This window comes from Podarcis tiliguerta, assembly GCF_965153285.1.
Source record: "Podarcis tiliguerta genome assembly, chromosome: 3".
In the NCBI taxonomy this organism is placed as follows: domain Eukaryota; kingdom Metazoa; phylum Chordata; class Lepidosauria; order Squamata; family Lacertidae; genus Podarcis; species Podarcis tiliguerta.
In genome coordinates this window covers 54,685,522-54,699,930 of record NC_139536.1, presented here as the reverse complement: position 1 = coordinate 54,699,930, position 14,409 = coordinate 54,685,522, and the positions used below count along the sequence as shown (strand labels likewise).

The window sequence follows — 14,409 nt, the reverse complement described above, 5'->3', positions numbered from 1 at the left end:
TTCCTTCTAGGCATGAATGGCTATCATTCATTCTCATGAGGTGACACAAAGCCTGTACTTGGGGGCAACAAAAAGAACAGTGCCCTCCAGCAGTGTTCCCAAAGAGCCAAAGGATCCAGATCCCCCTGCTCCAACCAGCCAGCAGGCACTTCAGAGCTACTCAGGAGGAGGGACAAGCACATGGAAACACCTGCTTCGGTCGCGGCCTGGCTGAGAGCCAGGAAGCAGGGGAGCCTCCAGTGCCTGCATAAGCTCCCAGTCTGAGCTGCTTCACTGATGAGGCAACAGCTCTCATCTAAACTCCAGCCTCCTTGACCTGGGGAAATGGACAGTAAAGGTGCAACGAGGGAGAAGCTGCCTCCCTGGCCTGACAAAATGGTGCAGCCACCATTGAGGACTTCATGAAAGCAGATCAGTGTTCTACGAACTGCTGAACTGTGATGACACAGTTGAAATCGAGCAAAACATTTGGGAGGTTTGAGAGGAAGCAGCAGAACCCAAATAGCTTCAATGAAGCAACTCATTTAGTTAAATTAGGAATGCATTAGAAAGTATTCTAAGCAGGAGTGTGTGTGTGTGTGTGTGTGTGTGTGTGTAAAAATGGCCTTTGGACTTATTGAGTGGCCAGCTACTGCCCTTTGTAGGATTGATAAATTTGGAGACATTGTTCTGCAGACCATTTGTACAAAATAAACAAAAATGGTTTCAGAATGCATGTACAGCTCTAGGTCTACTGTTTTCTATAAAACCACATCCTGAGGAGCCAAACAGGTGTTGTAAGAAATACCACTTCCTGTTATGATATGAGACTAATGTCTCTGTGTTGGCATCTGCTTTGAAAAATCCAAATCTTTACAGGAGAGTAAATTGTGTAAAAATGGCCACAACGGCTAGAGTAGACTTTACCAACCAGTTGCCCTCTAAAAGTTTTGGACAAACTCCCACCATTACTGTCTGTTGGATAGCTCAGCTGGTTAGAGTGTGATACTGACAATGCCAAGGTTGCAGGTTTGATCCCCGTATGGGCCAGCTGCATATTCCTGCATTGCAGGGGGTTGGACTAGATGATCCTCAGCGTCCCTTCCAACTTAACAATTCTATGATTCTATGATTCCTGCCTGTTGGCCATGCTGACTGGGGCCGATGGGCATAGGAGTCCAAAATATGTGGAGGGCACCAGTTTGAGGAAGGCTGGCTACACCTTACAGAGTTTCGCACAGCATAGGGCAAGGATTCAGAGCAATGACAGCCAGACTGCTGACTCTAGCTGAATACACACTTTTCATTCTAGAATCAATGAAGACTGAGTACTTGGTTTTTTTCCTATGCAGTCATACACGCAATCTAAATCTAGTGTGGAGTAATGGTTAGAGTGTTGGAATAAGACCTGGGAGAGCAGGGTTCGAATTCCCACTCCGCCATGAAATTCCCTGAGTGACCTTGGACCAGTCACTGTCACCATCTCTTAGCCTATCCTACCTCACAAGATTGTTGTGAGGATGAAATGGGGAAGAGAAGAACCGTGTACACCACCTTGAGATCCTAGGAAGATAAAGGTGGTATAGAAATGCAATAAACAAATAAAAAATAGATGTATTGTTTTGTCTCTAAAAGCACTTCTTGAGAAGCTGGTTTCATTTTGAAAATAAACAGTCACTGCAGATTGATTCTGCACTGTCTTGTCTTGTGTTCATTTTTTTTTACCCACAAAAAATAATAATTGGGGGGGGGCAGGGGTTGTTACATAAGAGCCCCAGATGCATTTCAATTGTGTAACCTAAATTTGCAGGTATACAGTTGAATCATACCTGCAAAAAAGCCACAGCCTGAAAGCAGCCTAGATACCCTTACAATATATGCAGTTATAGGTTGAGAGCCAGTATCAAATTTCAAAACAAACACAGACATTATATGTCAGGTACTATGGATCATGAAGAATAAATGCCAAGAAAGAAGGACAGTAAGTAAGAAGGATGATGGTTGGCTAAGGTAAAGCTTCAGCTTCGTGTTTAGCCTGCTGTGGTGATCAGCAACACAATCAGCATCTATTTTACCTGGCTGCAATGAGATCTAGAAGATGCTGCCATCTGTCATTGACCTTGCCAAGTTTGTACTCAATCTCCAAAGCTTTGCTTTCATGGCTTGCTTTAGCAAGTCGCTCTCCCATTTGCTGGAGCTGGACTTTATTCTCTTGAGCGACCGCAATTTCATCTTGATAATCCTGGATGACAGAGGGATTGAGAGAGAACATAAAGCTTATTCACAACACCCTCCAGCTGAAGACTATAATAAAACAAGTACTTTGTAATGCATGTTTCAACAAAGCCTTGCAGAACATTTAAATCATACAGTAGCTAAAAACAATGTTCCTTCCTATTGCTTAACCAGCAGTAATGACATAATGACATAATAAGAATGAACTACAAACACAAATTATTACACTAGATTATTTCGAAGTGCTTACCTAGCTTAATGTAACTGTCTAAACTGAGAATGTTTGAAGAAAGGTCTACAAAAGCAATTCAGAAGCACTGTACCTTTTTGAGTTTTTCTATCATTTCTTCAATGAGGATATCTCCATTCTGGGAAACTTTACTCTCCATTTGTGTCAACCATTCACAGAGCTCCTTGTTCTTCTCACTGAAGACTGCCCACTCATTCAGTCTCTCACTCACCTGCTGCCGTCTCAAGGAAACCTTTAAAAATGTGTAGAAGGAAATAAATTTTTAAAAATCACACTGTGACAAAAACAGAGTCCTTGAGCTGCCGTACAGGTGTTTCTGCACTGAAGAGAAAAGTGCAGACAAAACCTTTCACGACTCCTTTAACAGCTTAATGATCATGGTTAATCTCAGGATACTTCTGGATCAAATCCCATTTAAGTCAGGAAGGCATCTTCAAATACTGGAGGTCACACAAAGATGAACTGTAGTCTTCAGTATTATGCACAGGCTCTGTTCTACTGTCCTAGGTGTGCTGAGGTAAGGACATCCCCATATAAGCTAAAAGGGTGTCCTAGAACCTTCCTACAAGTCAATGTTTATGTGTGGCAGCAGCAAGGCTTTGGTACTTCCTGCTTATTTACATTAGGCAGGCACCCTTGCTATACTGTTTTAGATGCCTGCTAAAATAAAATAAAATTATTTCAGCAATCCAATCCAGATACATAATTTAGTTATGTATACATGGGTTTTATTTTACATTTGCTGATTTTATATTGTTTTATGTACACTGCTTGGGGGATGCGGGTGGACTTGCCGATCAGGTCGGCAGTTTGAATCCCCACGAAGGGGTGAGCTCCCGTTGCTTGGTCCCTGCTCCTGCCAACCTAGCAGTTCGAAAGCACGTCAAAGTGCAAGTAGATAAATAGGTACCGCTCCGGTGGGAAGGTAAACGACGTTTCCATGCGCTGCTCTGGTTTGCCAGAAGCGGCTTAGTCATGCTGGCCGCATGACCCGGAAGCTGTAAGCCGGCTCCTTCGGCCAATAAAGCAAGATGAGCGCCGCAACCCCAGAGTCGGTCACGACTGGACCTAATGGTCAGGGGTTCCCTTTACCCCTTTACATTGCTTGGAGATTTTTTTATTATTAACTGGTTTATATTTTTTATTCATTCACACACATATATACATAAAAATAAATAAATATAGGGGGCCAGTCTAGGTTTGCCTTGAGTTAACATGAAACAGAGAGTTGCTATTTGAATTCATACTTTAGATTTGGAGGGGAGGACAAAAGTTATCTTAACATTTGGCATGTGATGAAGACTTCATCATGAAATGAGACCTGAGGCAAACTTTAAGTCACTGCAGATCTAGACTGAAATACTTTTACTGCTCACACTAATAATTTAATCTGTATTTGCCCAACAGGCATTTTTAAAATGAAAGCCATGCAAGTAAATATGGTCACTATTGGCACCAGATTATATACAAGTAATATGCCCACAAGCCACAAGTCCCATGGATTTGCTTGTCCTTTTCTAGCCAACATACCTAAAGACATGAAGGATGACATCAAAAAAGCAATAAGCAGTAAGTCTTGAGGAGATAGTACAGCAGGAAAATAATAGGTGTCTGGTTTAACAAGATGACCCCTGCGTATGAAATCATAAGTAGTCTGTTTTGATCTTAAAATGTAGACTAAAGGAAGATTAGGAAGATTCAAGAAGATCTTGAGAGAAAATGCCCTGCTATTTTTCAAGACAATTGTATGACTACAATCTAACGGCATCCTACTTACTGCAGCTGTTTCATCTTTTCTGTAAGTGCAGCTCCTTCTGAGTTTACATAAGCTTCTCCACTGAGGAAGTGAACACTTCATAAAATGACTTCAACAGGCCCCTATTTTTGTGTATTTTAAGCTGAGATGAAATGATACCCCATTTCCTTTTGCGGTTCTCCACACACTAGCATTAGCAAAAGTGTGGTTCTAGCAACCTTGCTTGTAAATTCTCCTCTAACGCACAGTATAACCATCAGATGACAAAAGGCTGGTAAGTCTAAGTTTGCAGCATGTCAATCCTTACTTTTTCTAATTGAATGAATAAAGTTAGGGGCTTCCTGGGCTGGTGCAACTGTCTGTAACTTCTTACTGGTTCTCATATTGCAATGGAAGTTGCTTACTGGTTTAAGAGGGTTTGTTATTATTATTTTTAAATGATGCTGTTTTCTACTCAAAGTTGAAACTAATCCTACAATTGTTCTGCATGCTGTTCATGCATTCAGACCTTTCTATAACAAAAGCAGTATCATATGGAAGCCCCATTTGTATTCCCCGTCCCCAATTTATACATGTATTTTTGAACAATTTCAATAGACTGTTATACAAAACAGAACTACAGATACACAAACACAGAGAAAGGGAACAGGTGGGGAGCAGGCACATGTAGCTGGGATTCAATCTCAGGTAAAGTCTACTGTCTATTCACAGAAGTCCATACACAGAGTCCCAACAGAGCTCCATTTGTGTCTAAGACAACCCCATAAGCTCTTCAGCCAATAGGACTATGTCTCTTTATTACACATATACATACCAACTTTCCTTCAAGCAGCTCCTGGAGCTATATCAAGGCTGCTCAAGAGGGCTTCATTGTTGAGCAGGAAATTCTAACCCAAATTGCCCACATCTAAACTCAACACTCCAGATGTTACACCACACTGGTTCTCTGCTCTGACCTAAAGGTCTGGTGTAACCTAATGGTGAACGCCCCACCTCCCATCCCCCCCCCCCATGAATTATACTACTTTACCTGGTGACACAGTTCTTCCCATTGTCTGTGCAGTAGTTCAATGCGCTCATTGAGAACTGATATATCGTCTGCACTGATAAAAGAGGACAGAGTCTCCTTCAGCAGAGCTAGGTGGGCAAGATCATCTGTCCAGCCCTCAGCAGCACTCTCTAGCTCCTGGATTGGAAGAAGAAATTCTATGAGGCATTGGAATATTTGAGAAATACACATTTATTATTTGCTTTTGGTGATTCTGTGCAGCATTATAGAAGAGAAACCCTTTTCTAACATTAAATCATTATGATTAAATAAAAATAGTTATCAAAAGCTTCCTATCATAAATAATAGCAACAAAAAACAAGTATCTGGGTTCTGGTTCTTTGGCTCAATTCAAACATTCTGGCTTTGAAACATCCTTCCCCCAGCACAGTTGATCTGATCAAACCTGGAGCCCTTCTATAGGCCTGATTTTAAGCAAAACTTGAGATGTTGGGACATCTGATCAAGACCCCCCCAATCTGGTTTAACTCTGTGGCCCAGTAGTATAAGCTAGCCTGTCTCATTTTCTGAGCAATGGCTGCCGCAGCCACTTTTATGCCATTGCAGCTATATAGCATCTCCTTTGGGGCCAGAGTCCCTTATGCAGGAGTGTTTTTACCTTACAACGAATCTGTTCTGTGTGGAGTTCATCATGATGGTCTGGCAGTGGCTGGGAGAGCTTCTTCTTGAATGATTTTAACTTTTCCAGAGAATCTGCTATGCCTTTTTCACATTTCTCCCAGTCCTGAAGGGAGAGGGTGTGGGGAAAGACAATATGAATGTAATTTTCAGGATCCGGACAAGGAAAGAATACAGACAATATACAAAAAAGGCTGATTCAATTGGCCAATGCTTCCCTCAAAGTTACTCCAAGTGTTTTAACTAGTTTGCACATAGTCATGTAAAGTAGAGATGAGATCTTGTTCTCATTATATAACGCAGGGCTGGGGGACATGGGTTCCTCTAGCTGTTGCTGTACTCCAACTCTCATCCACCGCAACCAACATGAGCAGGGATGATTGGAGTTGTAGTCCAGCAACACCTGGAAAGCCACAGGTCCCCCACCCCTGATATGAGAAGGCAGTTACGAACGGACACATGGACAGAGCTGGGGTCAGTGACTTTGTCTTTCTCACAGAGGCATAATAAAACAGCATCATTTGATGTGGTGAATTCATTAAGTAAACTTACTTTTAACAAGAACGTAAGCTGTTTCTTCTGTTCCTCAAGTTTGAGGCTAGCCAATTTCCAGTACTCCTGGATTTCTGAAAGTTCAGACTGTAGGGATGTTTCTGTCTCACCATCAGCACAGAGTAACAGCTGCTTCCCTCCTTCCACTGTTAAGATGTAGCTTCCTTGCTGGCGAAGGAGAACCTTTTCTTTAAGCTGCAAAGACCAATGACATTCTTCTAGCATCATTCTGTTTTTTTCCCATAATAATTTCTTTGATGGATCAGAACTATTCTAAATCCCAAACTATTATTAGTACTCTTATTCTTTTTATCTAAAGATTTTTTTTTTGTAATAGTTACCTGTCTTATGTCAAAGAAAGAACTAGTAGTATCTACAATAAAGAGAAACCTACCAACAATTTCATTTGCTGTTCCTCAGGGCATGGAAGAAAGGGGGGAAATAACCTATTTTCTCTTTCCTCTCTCTTTCTTTTCTGCTCTCCCTTCTCTTTTTTTATGAATCCTTTCCATTTTTCTCTGTATCTTTCCCAAAATATTCCCCTTCCCCCTCTTTTATCCCTCTACACACATGCCTCCTACTACTGGGAGGCCACCCCATATATTGAAAATGATAGTTAAAAAATATGTTACCAAAATATGTTCAAAGCCTTTTAAAAAAATTATAATTACACTTCACTCTTCCTTAGAATGCTCAGCAATTTACATCAGTCTCCCAGTTTCTCTCATGAAGCACTGACAAAATAAAGCAGGTATCCCCAGCCTGCGGCCCTCCAGATGTTTTAGCCTACAACTCCCATGATCCCTAGCTAGCAGGACCAGTGGTCAGGGATGATGGGAATTGTAGTCCAAAACATCTGGAGGGCCAAAGGTTGGGGATGCCTGAAATACAGGCATGCTGTAGCATCAGCTACCCTTCAGAAATAGTATCTGATGCCTCCCTTCCCTTTCCCTATATTCAGTTTCAGAAGTTTAGAGCTATTATCCTTTTCTTTTACTGTTTATCAGCACAACTGCAGGAGAGACTCCTTTCATTGTCTTCTTTTATCCCAGTTACTACAAATTCCCAATACTTCATACCTATCTACCCTATGAATCTGTATATAAGATCTGAACTTGGCTGGTAAGCATTAAGGTTCAAGGACTCCCTAAAGATGTACACCAAAGAAGTGCACCTGGAACAAGCCATTCACAGCAAATCTGGGGAATAAGCAGCAACTAGGTATGGCTAATGGGGAATCAGCCAGATGCTAGGCTGATATTTTTGATGACATCCTTTGTATATATTTTATACCAATTGTGGCTACAACTGATGAATGTATTCACTTTTTACTTACAGCAAAAATTGTACTTAATTCCAGTTTTATAACTTTAAGGGCTTGCCAAGGTTTACCTGCATTTCATCCAGCAATGCTCTAGCCTGCTGCAGTGGTATAGGAACATTGCCCAGCCCAGTTGCTGTCTGCCCAGACACTTCCACCAGCCACTTGCGCAATTTCTCTGCCATCTCTCTGTAGCGTTGCCACTGGCGAATCTGACTGTCAATTATGCCCCGCCTCTGCTGGGCTCTGCGAATCACCCCTTGCCACTGATTACTGAGGAGGGCCAGTTTCAGATTAAACTCATCCCTATAAGAAGAAAGGACACAAAATGAAGGATTTTGATATCTGTCATTCAGTCAAACAGCACCAAGAGAGCTTCCAAAACTGTAGTGTCTGTGAACATGATATGCTTTAATTTAACAAAAACTGGTTGATGTCAGAGCTCCAATTCTAAGGTCTTATTACCATACTTCTGGTGTGATCAGAGGAGCTAAAGCTAAGGCAGCTGGAATAGTCAGTGCCTTTGTCTCTAAGGTTTCATTGTGATACCACAGAGTATCTGCAAATTTCTTTGAAAGAATCAATGAGGGCAGATGAGGAGCAAACAAAAACAAAGTTCAAGGGTAAGATTATAAAGACCGCAAAATTCCACCAGGCTTCTGATATGTCCTGTATACATATATTCCATTTCATTGCTAGACATGGCAATTCAGTCATCTTGGCTTAAGTATTTATCAGAATATAAACACTTGTATGTTTTGTCTAGACCAGAGTATTTCTATGAGAACCATTTTTACTGAAGTGTATTTTCCTCAACACTCTAGGGATGAAAGCATCCCTGTGACTGTTCTTTAGGTTCACTCTGCTCCACCTTCCTTCTGAATGAAGGTTAAGAATGTCTAAAGTAATTTTTGAAATCAACACATGCAAAGTTTGCCACAGCTAGCAGTTCCTCCTGGTCACTTCTGATTTTTCCATCTGAGTAACTGGCACGAACAATCACCTAAGTACATTGATAAAGCACAAGCTGAAAAAGAGTATTTTGATGATGTTTATTCCTTTTTGTGCTGCTTGGCAATGCACACAACTGCTTGTACATATCAGTAAGATGGAGGAAAAAGAGGGATAAACAAAAGTTGGTCAGACTGTGATCTCTTACAAAGTTCAGTTTTTAAAAAGCACAATAATGAACTGAAGAAAAATAATGGCATAGAACTACCGTATTTTTCGCCCTATAGGACGCACCGGCCCATAGGACGCACCTAGATTTTTTTTTGGGGGGGGGAAATAAAGGGAAAAAAATTCCGCCCCCCAGGTGCAGGGCTGGGGCGGGGGAAGCCCGAGCTTCCCCCTCCCCCAGCCCCCAGAACGGGACCCAGAGCGATGCCGAAGCTGCGTGCAGCTTTGGCCTTGCTCTGGGAGCTTGCGGGGCTGGAGGAGGGGGAAGCCCTCCGCCAGCCTTCTAACCAATTCGGAGGATAGCGGGAAAGGCGCGCTGTGCCTCTCCCGCTGTCCCCCGAGTTTGCGGGGCTGGCGACGGGGAGGAGCAGGCTTCTCCCCCCCGCCAGCCTTCTAACCAAGTCAGGCTTCTCCCCCCCAGTTTGTGGGGCTGGCAGTGGGGCTCTCCTGAAGCCTGGAGACCGAGAGGGGTCGGTGCGCACCGACTCCTCTCGCTCTCCAGGCTTCAGCGAAAGCCTGCATTCGCCCCATAGGATGCACACACATTTCCCCTTCATTTTTGGAGGGGAAAAAGTGCGTCCTATAGGGCGAAAAATACGGTACTTCAGAAAAAAAAGCAGCATTCAAGAAGAACTTTTGTTGCCTAATATTTTTTCCCAGTGCCCAAGAAGCTTAAACCCAGCATTTACATCTCCCACATCTTCCAACTTCACCTTCATTAGAGAATCAACTGGACTTTTGAAAAAGGTGTCCAAAAGGATGCTAAAAGAGGAAAAACATTATTTGTAGCTGTCTTCACTGTGGAAGATTTATTTTGTTTTATTTCTTATTCACCCTTTACCATAAGGTTCCATGGAAGCTTACAACAATAAAATGTACAATTTCAGATCACTGTGCCTGAACTAACTTTTTCCAGGAGAGGAATACAAGGAACTGTGGCCAACAGTGGCATCAAGAGAAAAAGTCCTAGATGTTACTGACAGACTACTAGATCAACAATGGTAATACACAGGGCCCAGCTGACATCCTTAAGAAAGCAACTCCCCTATGAGAAAAGGTTACACCAATGGGAGCTTTTCAGTTGAGTAACAGGGAATATAAAATAATTAAATTATGTATGGTGTGGAGAAAAAGGACCCCCAAAAAAGCTTTTCTCCCTCTTTCACACCACTAGAACATGGGATCACCCAATATAGCTCAATGCTGGAAGTCAGGACAGACAAAAGGAAGTACTTCTTCATGAATAATTAAACTTTTGGAATTTGCTACCAGAGGAGATAGTGATGGCCACAAAACTAGACAGTGTTAAAAGAGGATTAGACCATGTCATGAAGGATAAGTCTGTCAATGGCTACTAGTTATCATGGCATGTACTACCTCCAGTTGGAAGTACCGTATTTTTCGTCCCATAGGACACTCCGTCCCATAGGACGCACCTAGTTTTTTGGGGGGGAAATAAAGTAAAATTTCCCCCCTTTATTTCCCCCCCAAAACCAGGTCGGGGAACAGCGGGATGGCGGCGCTGCGCCTCCTTGCTGTCCCCCAAGCTTGTGGGGCTGGCCGATGTCTGTCCGGCGGACGGGGTGCTCTGCTATCCACAGCGTGGGGAACTCCCGCAGGGCTCCAACACGCTGCGGATGTCTGCCTGGCGCGAGGGGCGCTCTGCTTCAGGGTGCTCCTCGCGCCGGGCGGCAGGCTGCTGTCCGCAGGGCTCCAACACGCTGGGGATGTCTGTCCGGCGGGCGGGGTGCTCTGATTCAGGGCACCCCTCGCTCCGGGAAGCAGACTGCTATCCGCAGCCTAGACAGCCCTGCGGGAACTCCAGCAGGGCTGCCTAGGCTGCGGATGTGTTCCTGAAGCCTGGAGAGCGAGAGGGGTCGGTGCGCACCGACCCCTCTCGCTCTCCAAGCTTCAGTGAAAGCCTGCATTCGCCCCATAGGACGCACCCAGATTTCCCCTTCATTTTTGGAGGGGGAAAAGTGCGTCCTATAGGGTGAAAAATACGGTACTATGTCTCTACAGACTAGCTGCTGGGAATCCCAAGTGGAAAGAGTGTTAATGTGCTCAGACTCTGCTTGGGGGCATTCTGCAGGCCATGGAGGCTGGATTTTGATCTGATCCAGAAGGCTCTTCTAGTATTCTAGCTGTAAAGGTTATAAGAAAGTTCTTCTAGGAAAAGGCAGGGGGAAGCCTATTTTTCCCTCGCAATTTGTGTTAGCACAAATAATGATTGGAAGGGAAAATGAAATGCTCTCATTAGGTATACTACAATAATCTGAATATTGTATTTGCTGGTGTGGACAATTTCCCAGGCTATTCTTCTGAATGAACTATCCAATTTAACTTTCATTTGAAGAAGAACACAGTTGGAAGCTGGATGTCCAAACGGTTGTACAGGGGGAACAAATCAACAACAAAACCCTTCAGCCCACCCACCAGCTTGTGGAAGCTTCAGTGCAGCAAAACAGAATGGAAACTGTGGTGTAGCTGGAATTAGTGTGTACACATTTGTGTGTGCAAAATGCCGGCAGTCCTGTGCTGACCTACTGCTAACTGAGCAACTGCTTTTTCAGAGGAAAAAACACAGAGTCATGTGTTCAGAAAATCCAACAAATTTTGCACTTTATGACACTTTGAGTAGAACAGAGAAAAATTCTGCAGAATTATAAAGAGTCAAGTCCTGCACATTCTTACCTGTCATCCACCTGTCCTTGCTCAAGAAGGTGCTGACCATCCATGATGATGGAATGTAAAATCTGCTGCCGACTAAACATCTCTGCTTGGAATAGCTAGCGTGTTAGAAGTTTAAAAAAGAAGAAAAAGGGGAAAAAATCAAACAAGCTTAAGGACACTGAAGCATTTGGCTCCAAAACAATTTTTCCATTTAGTTAGTATTCTTAGAATTCAGCTTTTTTAACAGACTGCTCTAAACAAACAAAGTAACTGGTTATTGGTACCAATTGACCTAAGTACAGTTTCCCAAAGCCTGGATGACTCGTTAAGTAATCAGGATCAAAGTGTCTGGGGTGGGTTTTTTTGTGTGGTTTTCAAGTTATTTGGTCTATGCCATGAAAATTGAGAGCACCAAATTTTTAATCCTGTTTTTATATTAATGATAGTATATTGCTTTCTATGATGTATAAGTACTGTAACACATTTCAAGTAGTGTTTGCTAGAGATTTTCCTTTTGCTTGTTTAATTTTTTGTTACACAACAGGGGGAAGAAACTTCATTTTAAACGGAAAAACCCTGGAAGCATACTGTATTCTAAACACAAACAAACACATTGCTTTTTCAACTTTTAAGATAGCGTGGCTGAGCATTCCTCATTATGTTTACAGCCTGTTCCCTAGAGACCTCTGGTGGCAATAAGCTCCACTGTTAGCTTTCCACAATGGAAGACTTTAAAAATGGAGACAGAGGAATCGCGTTACAGGTGAAGGAATATGCAATGATATATTAGCATGTTTAGCCTGATAGATTAAAAAAAAATGACCAAGGGCTTCAGTTACTGACCTACTGAGGCATTATTTCCCTCCCACCCACTTTAAAAATAAATATCCCAGGATCCTGCTTATGAATAACCACAGATCTGCCAGTTCAGTCTATGACCTTTCAACAGTGATGACAACAGGAGACAACAACCCAACTCCCAATGTCACCCTGTGGAAAAAAATAACACTCAGACAGAGCCATCTATTTAACTGAAGTTTTTATATATACTCAAAATGAGATCTCCTATAGATGATATAAGGATTTGAAGGAAGTAATGTACCCCATAATATATTTACCCTTAACAACTTGGGACCAGCTTATCTAGGAGATTGCCTTGCCCCACATGTGCCCACTTGACTGCTACAATGAAGAAGAAGAGGAGTTTGGATTTGATATCCCGCTTTATCACTACCCGAAGGAGTCTCAAAGCGGCTAACATTCTCCTCTCCCTTCCTCCCCCACAACAAACACTCTGTGGGGTGAGTGGGGCTGAGAGACTTCAGAGAAGTGTGACTGGCCCAAGGTCACCCAGCAGCTGCATGTGGAGGAGCGGAGACGCGAACCCGGTTCCCCAGATTATGAATCTACTGCTCTTAACCACTACACCACACTGGCTCTCAATGTGGTAGAAACTGGCTCTCAATGGGTGGAATTGGCTAACTACAGGTACCATATAATACCCATTTGTCTTTCTAAGTCCTCAATCATTTAGTGTGGCAGCTCCTGCACTTTGGAACTCCCTGTCTGCTGAGATCAAGCCGGCGCCTTCACTGTACTCTTTTTGGCACCTGCTAAAAACATTAATGTTTAGACAAGCCTAGTCAGATGCTTAAACACTTGAAGTAATTTGTAATATGTTTTAGCATTTTAACTTTTGTGTGTTTTAAATTATGGTTGTGAATTTTTCTTGATTTTATTGTTTTAGCTTTTTGTAATCAGCTTTGAGTTTGTTTTTACAACCAAATAGTATATAAATTTTATGAAATATAGCTAGATGATAGATAGATAGATAGATAGACAGATAGATGATAGATAGATAGATGATAGTGGATGAGGAATGGACTGAGCAAATCAAACTATGAAAATCATTTGACAAAGTAAGACTTCAAATAAATTAACACCTGACTCAAGTACCCTCTTCTAAGTTGTAGAACTCAGACTAAGCACTCTCTACAATCATCTTGCACAGTACATTGTGCAGAAATTCTTCTTCATCATCATTATTGATTAAATTTATATATACCACCCTTCATATCTGTAGATCCTAGGGTGGTTCACACGCAGCAGTTGCTACGGCTGATACCAATGGACTTCCAGCTCACATATAACACAGTTAATCAGAATGAGTGAAGAAGGTGTATGGAAGATGACAAAACCTAACACTTGAACAACAAACGCTTACGGTTGCAGTGGTTGCAATCTACAAACCACTGATCAATCCAGCCACAGACTGGATTGTCAGTTTGCTCATTTTTTCATTACAACTTGCCTCGTGCGCCCTCTGCTGTTCCAAAAGAAGTTGGTAGTTTCCTGAAATCTCAGCAGCCAATTTCTGTTCCGTCTGAACCAAGAATTCCATCCAAGTCTCACATTTTTCTAGGAAGGTCTGTTGCTGCAGCATGAAGGATTGCAGCTTACTGCAAGGATAAAAGAGTGATTCAGTAACACCTCAGAGCTTGCTAAAACAAATTTACAGCAGTTCTTAAGGGAGCCATTTCACTTCACTTTGGCCTAAATCAGATTATTTATTTATTCATCCTGGGTATTTTTAAAAAAGAAAAAGTACGTACATAAAAATTAATTTAAAACAACTACCACAGTAAATAAACACACACATTTCTGCTTGCTTATTTCATTAGTTTGAATGTTAGAAGAATATGTTTTCCCCACTTAAAATGTGCCTTTAGTTCATAAACAAAAACCTTCAGCTACCTTCATTTTGGAAGAACTGATTT

At 42.2% G+C, this 14,409-nt stretch overlaps 1 protein-coding gene across 1 annotated transcript in view; it reads right to left on the bottom strand.

The window, feature by feature from the left end:
• Positions 1–14,409, bottom strand: part of SYNE1 (spectrin repeat containing nuclear envelope protein 1) — a 286,933-nt gene that overhangs the window by 54,939 nt on the left and 217,585 nt on the right. The window contains exons 123-130 of the mRNA XM_083434682.1: positions 13,944–14,091; positions 11,654–11,748; positions 7,852–8,086; positions 6,460–6,654; positions 5,888–6,013; positions 5,251–5,406; positions 2,538–2,696; positions 2,055–2,221 (exon numbers count right to left, since the gene is read on the bottom strand). Of these exons, the coding sequence (XP_083290808.1) occupies positions 2,055–2,221; positions 2,538–2,696; positions 5,251–5,406; positions 5,888–6,013; positions 6,460–6,654; positions 7,852–8,086; positions 11,654–11,748; positions 13,944–14,091 (1,281 nt within the window). The remainder of the gene's footprint in view (positions 1–2,054; positions 2,222–2,537; positions 2,697–5,250; positions 5,407–5,887; positions 6,014–6,459; positions 6,655–7,851; positions 8,087–11,653; positions 11,749–13,943; positions 14,092–14,409) is intronic.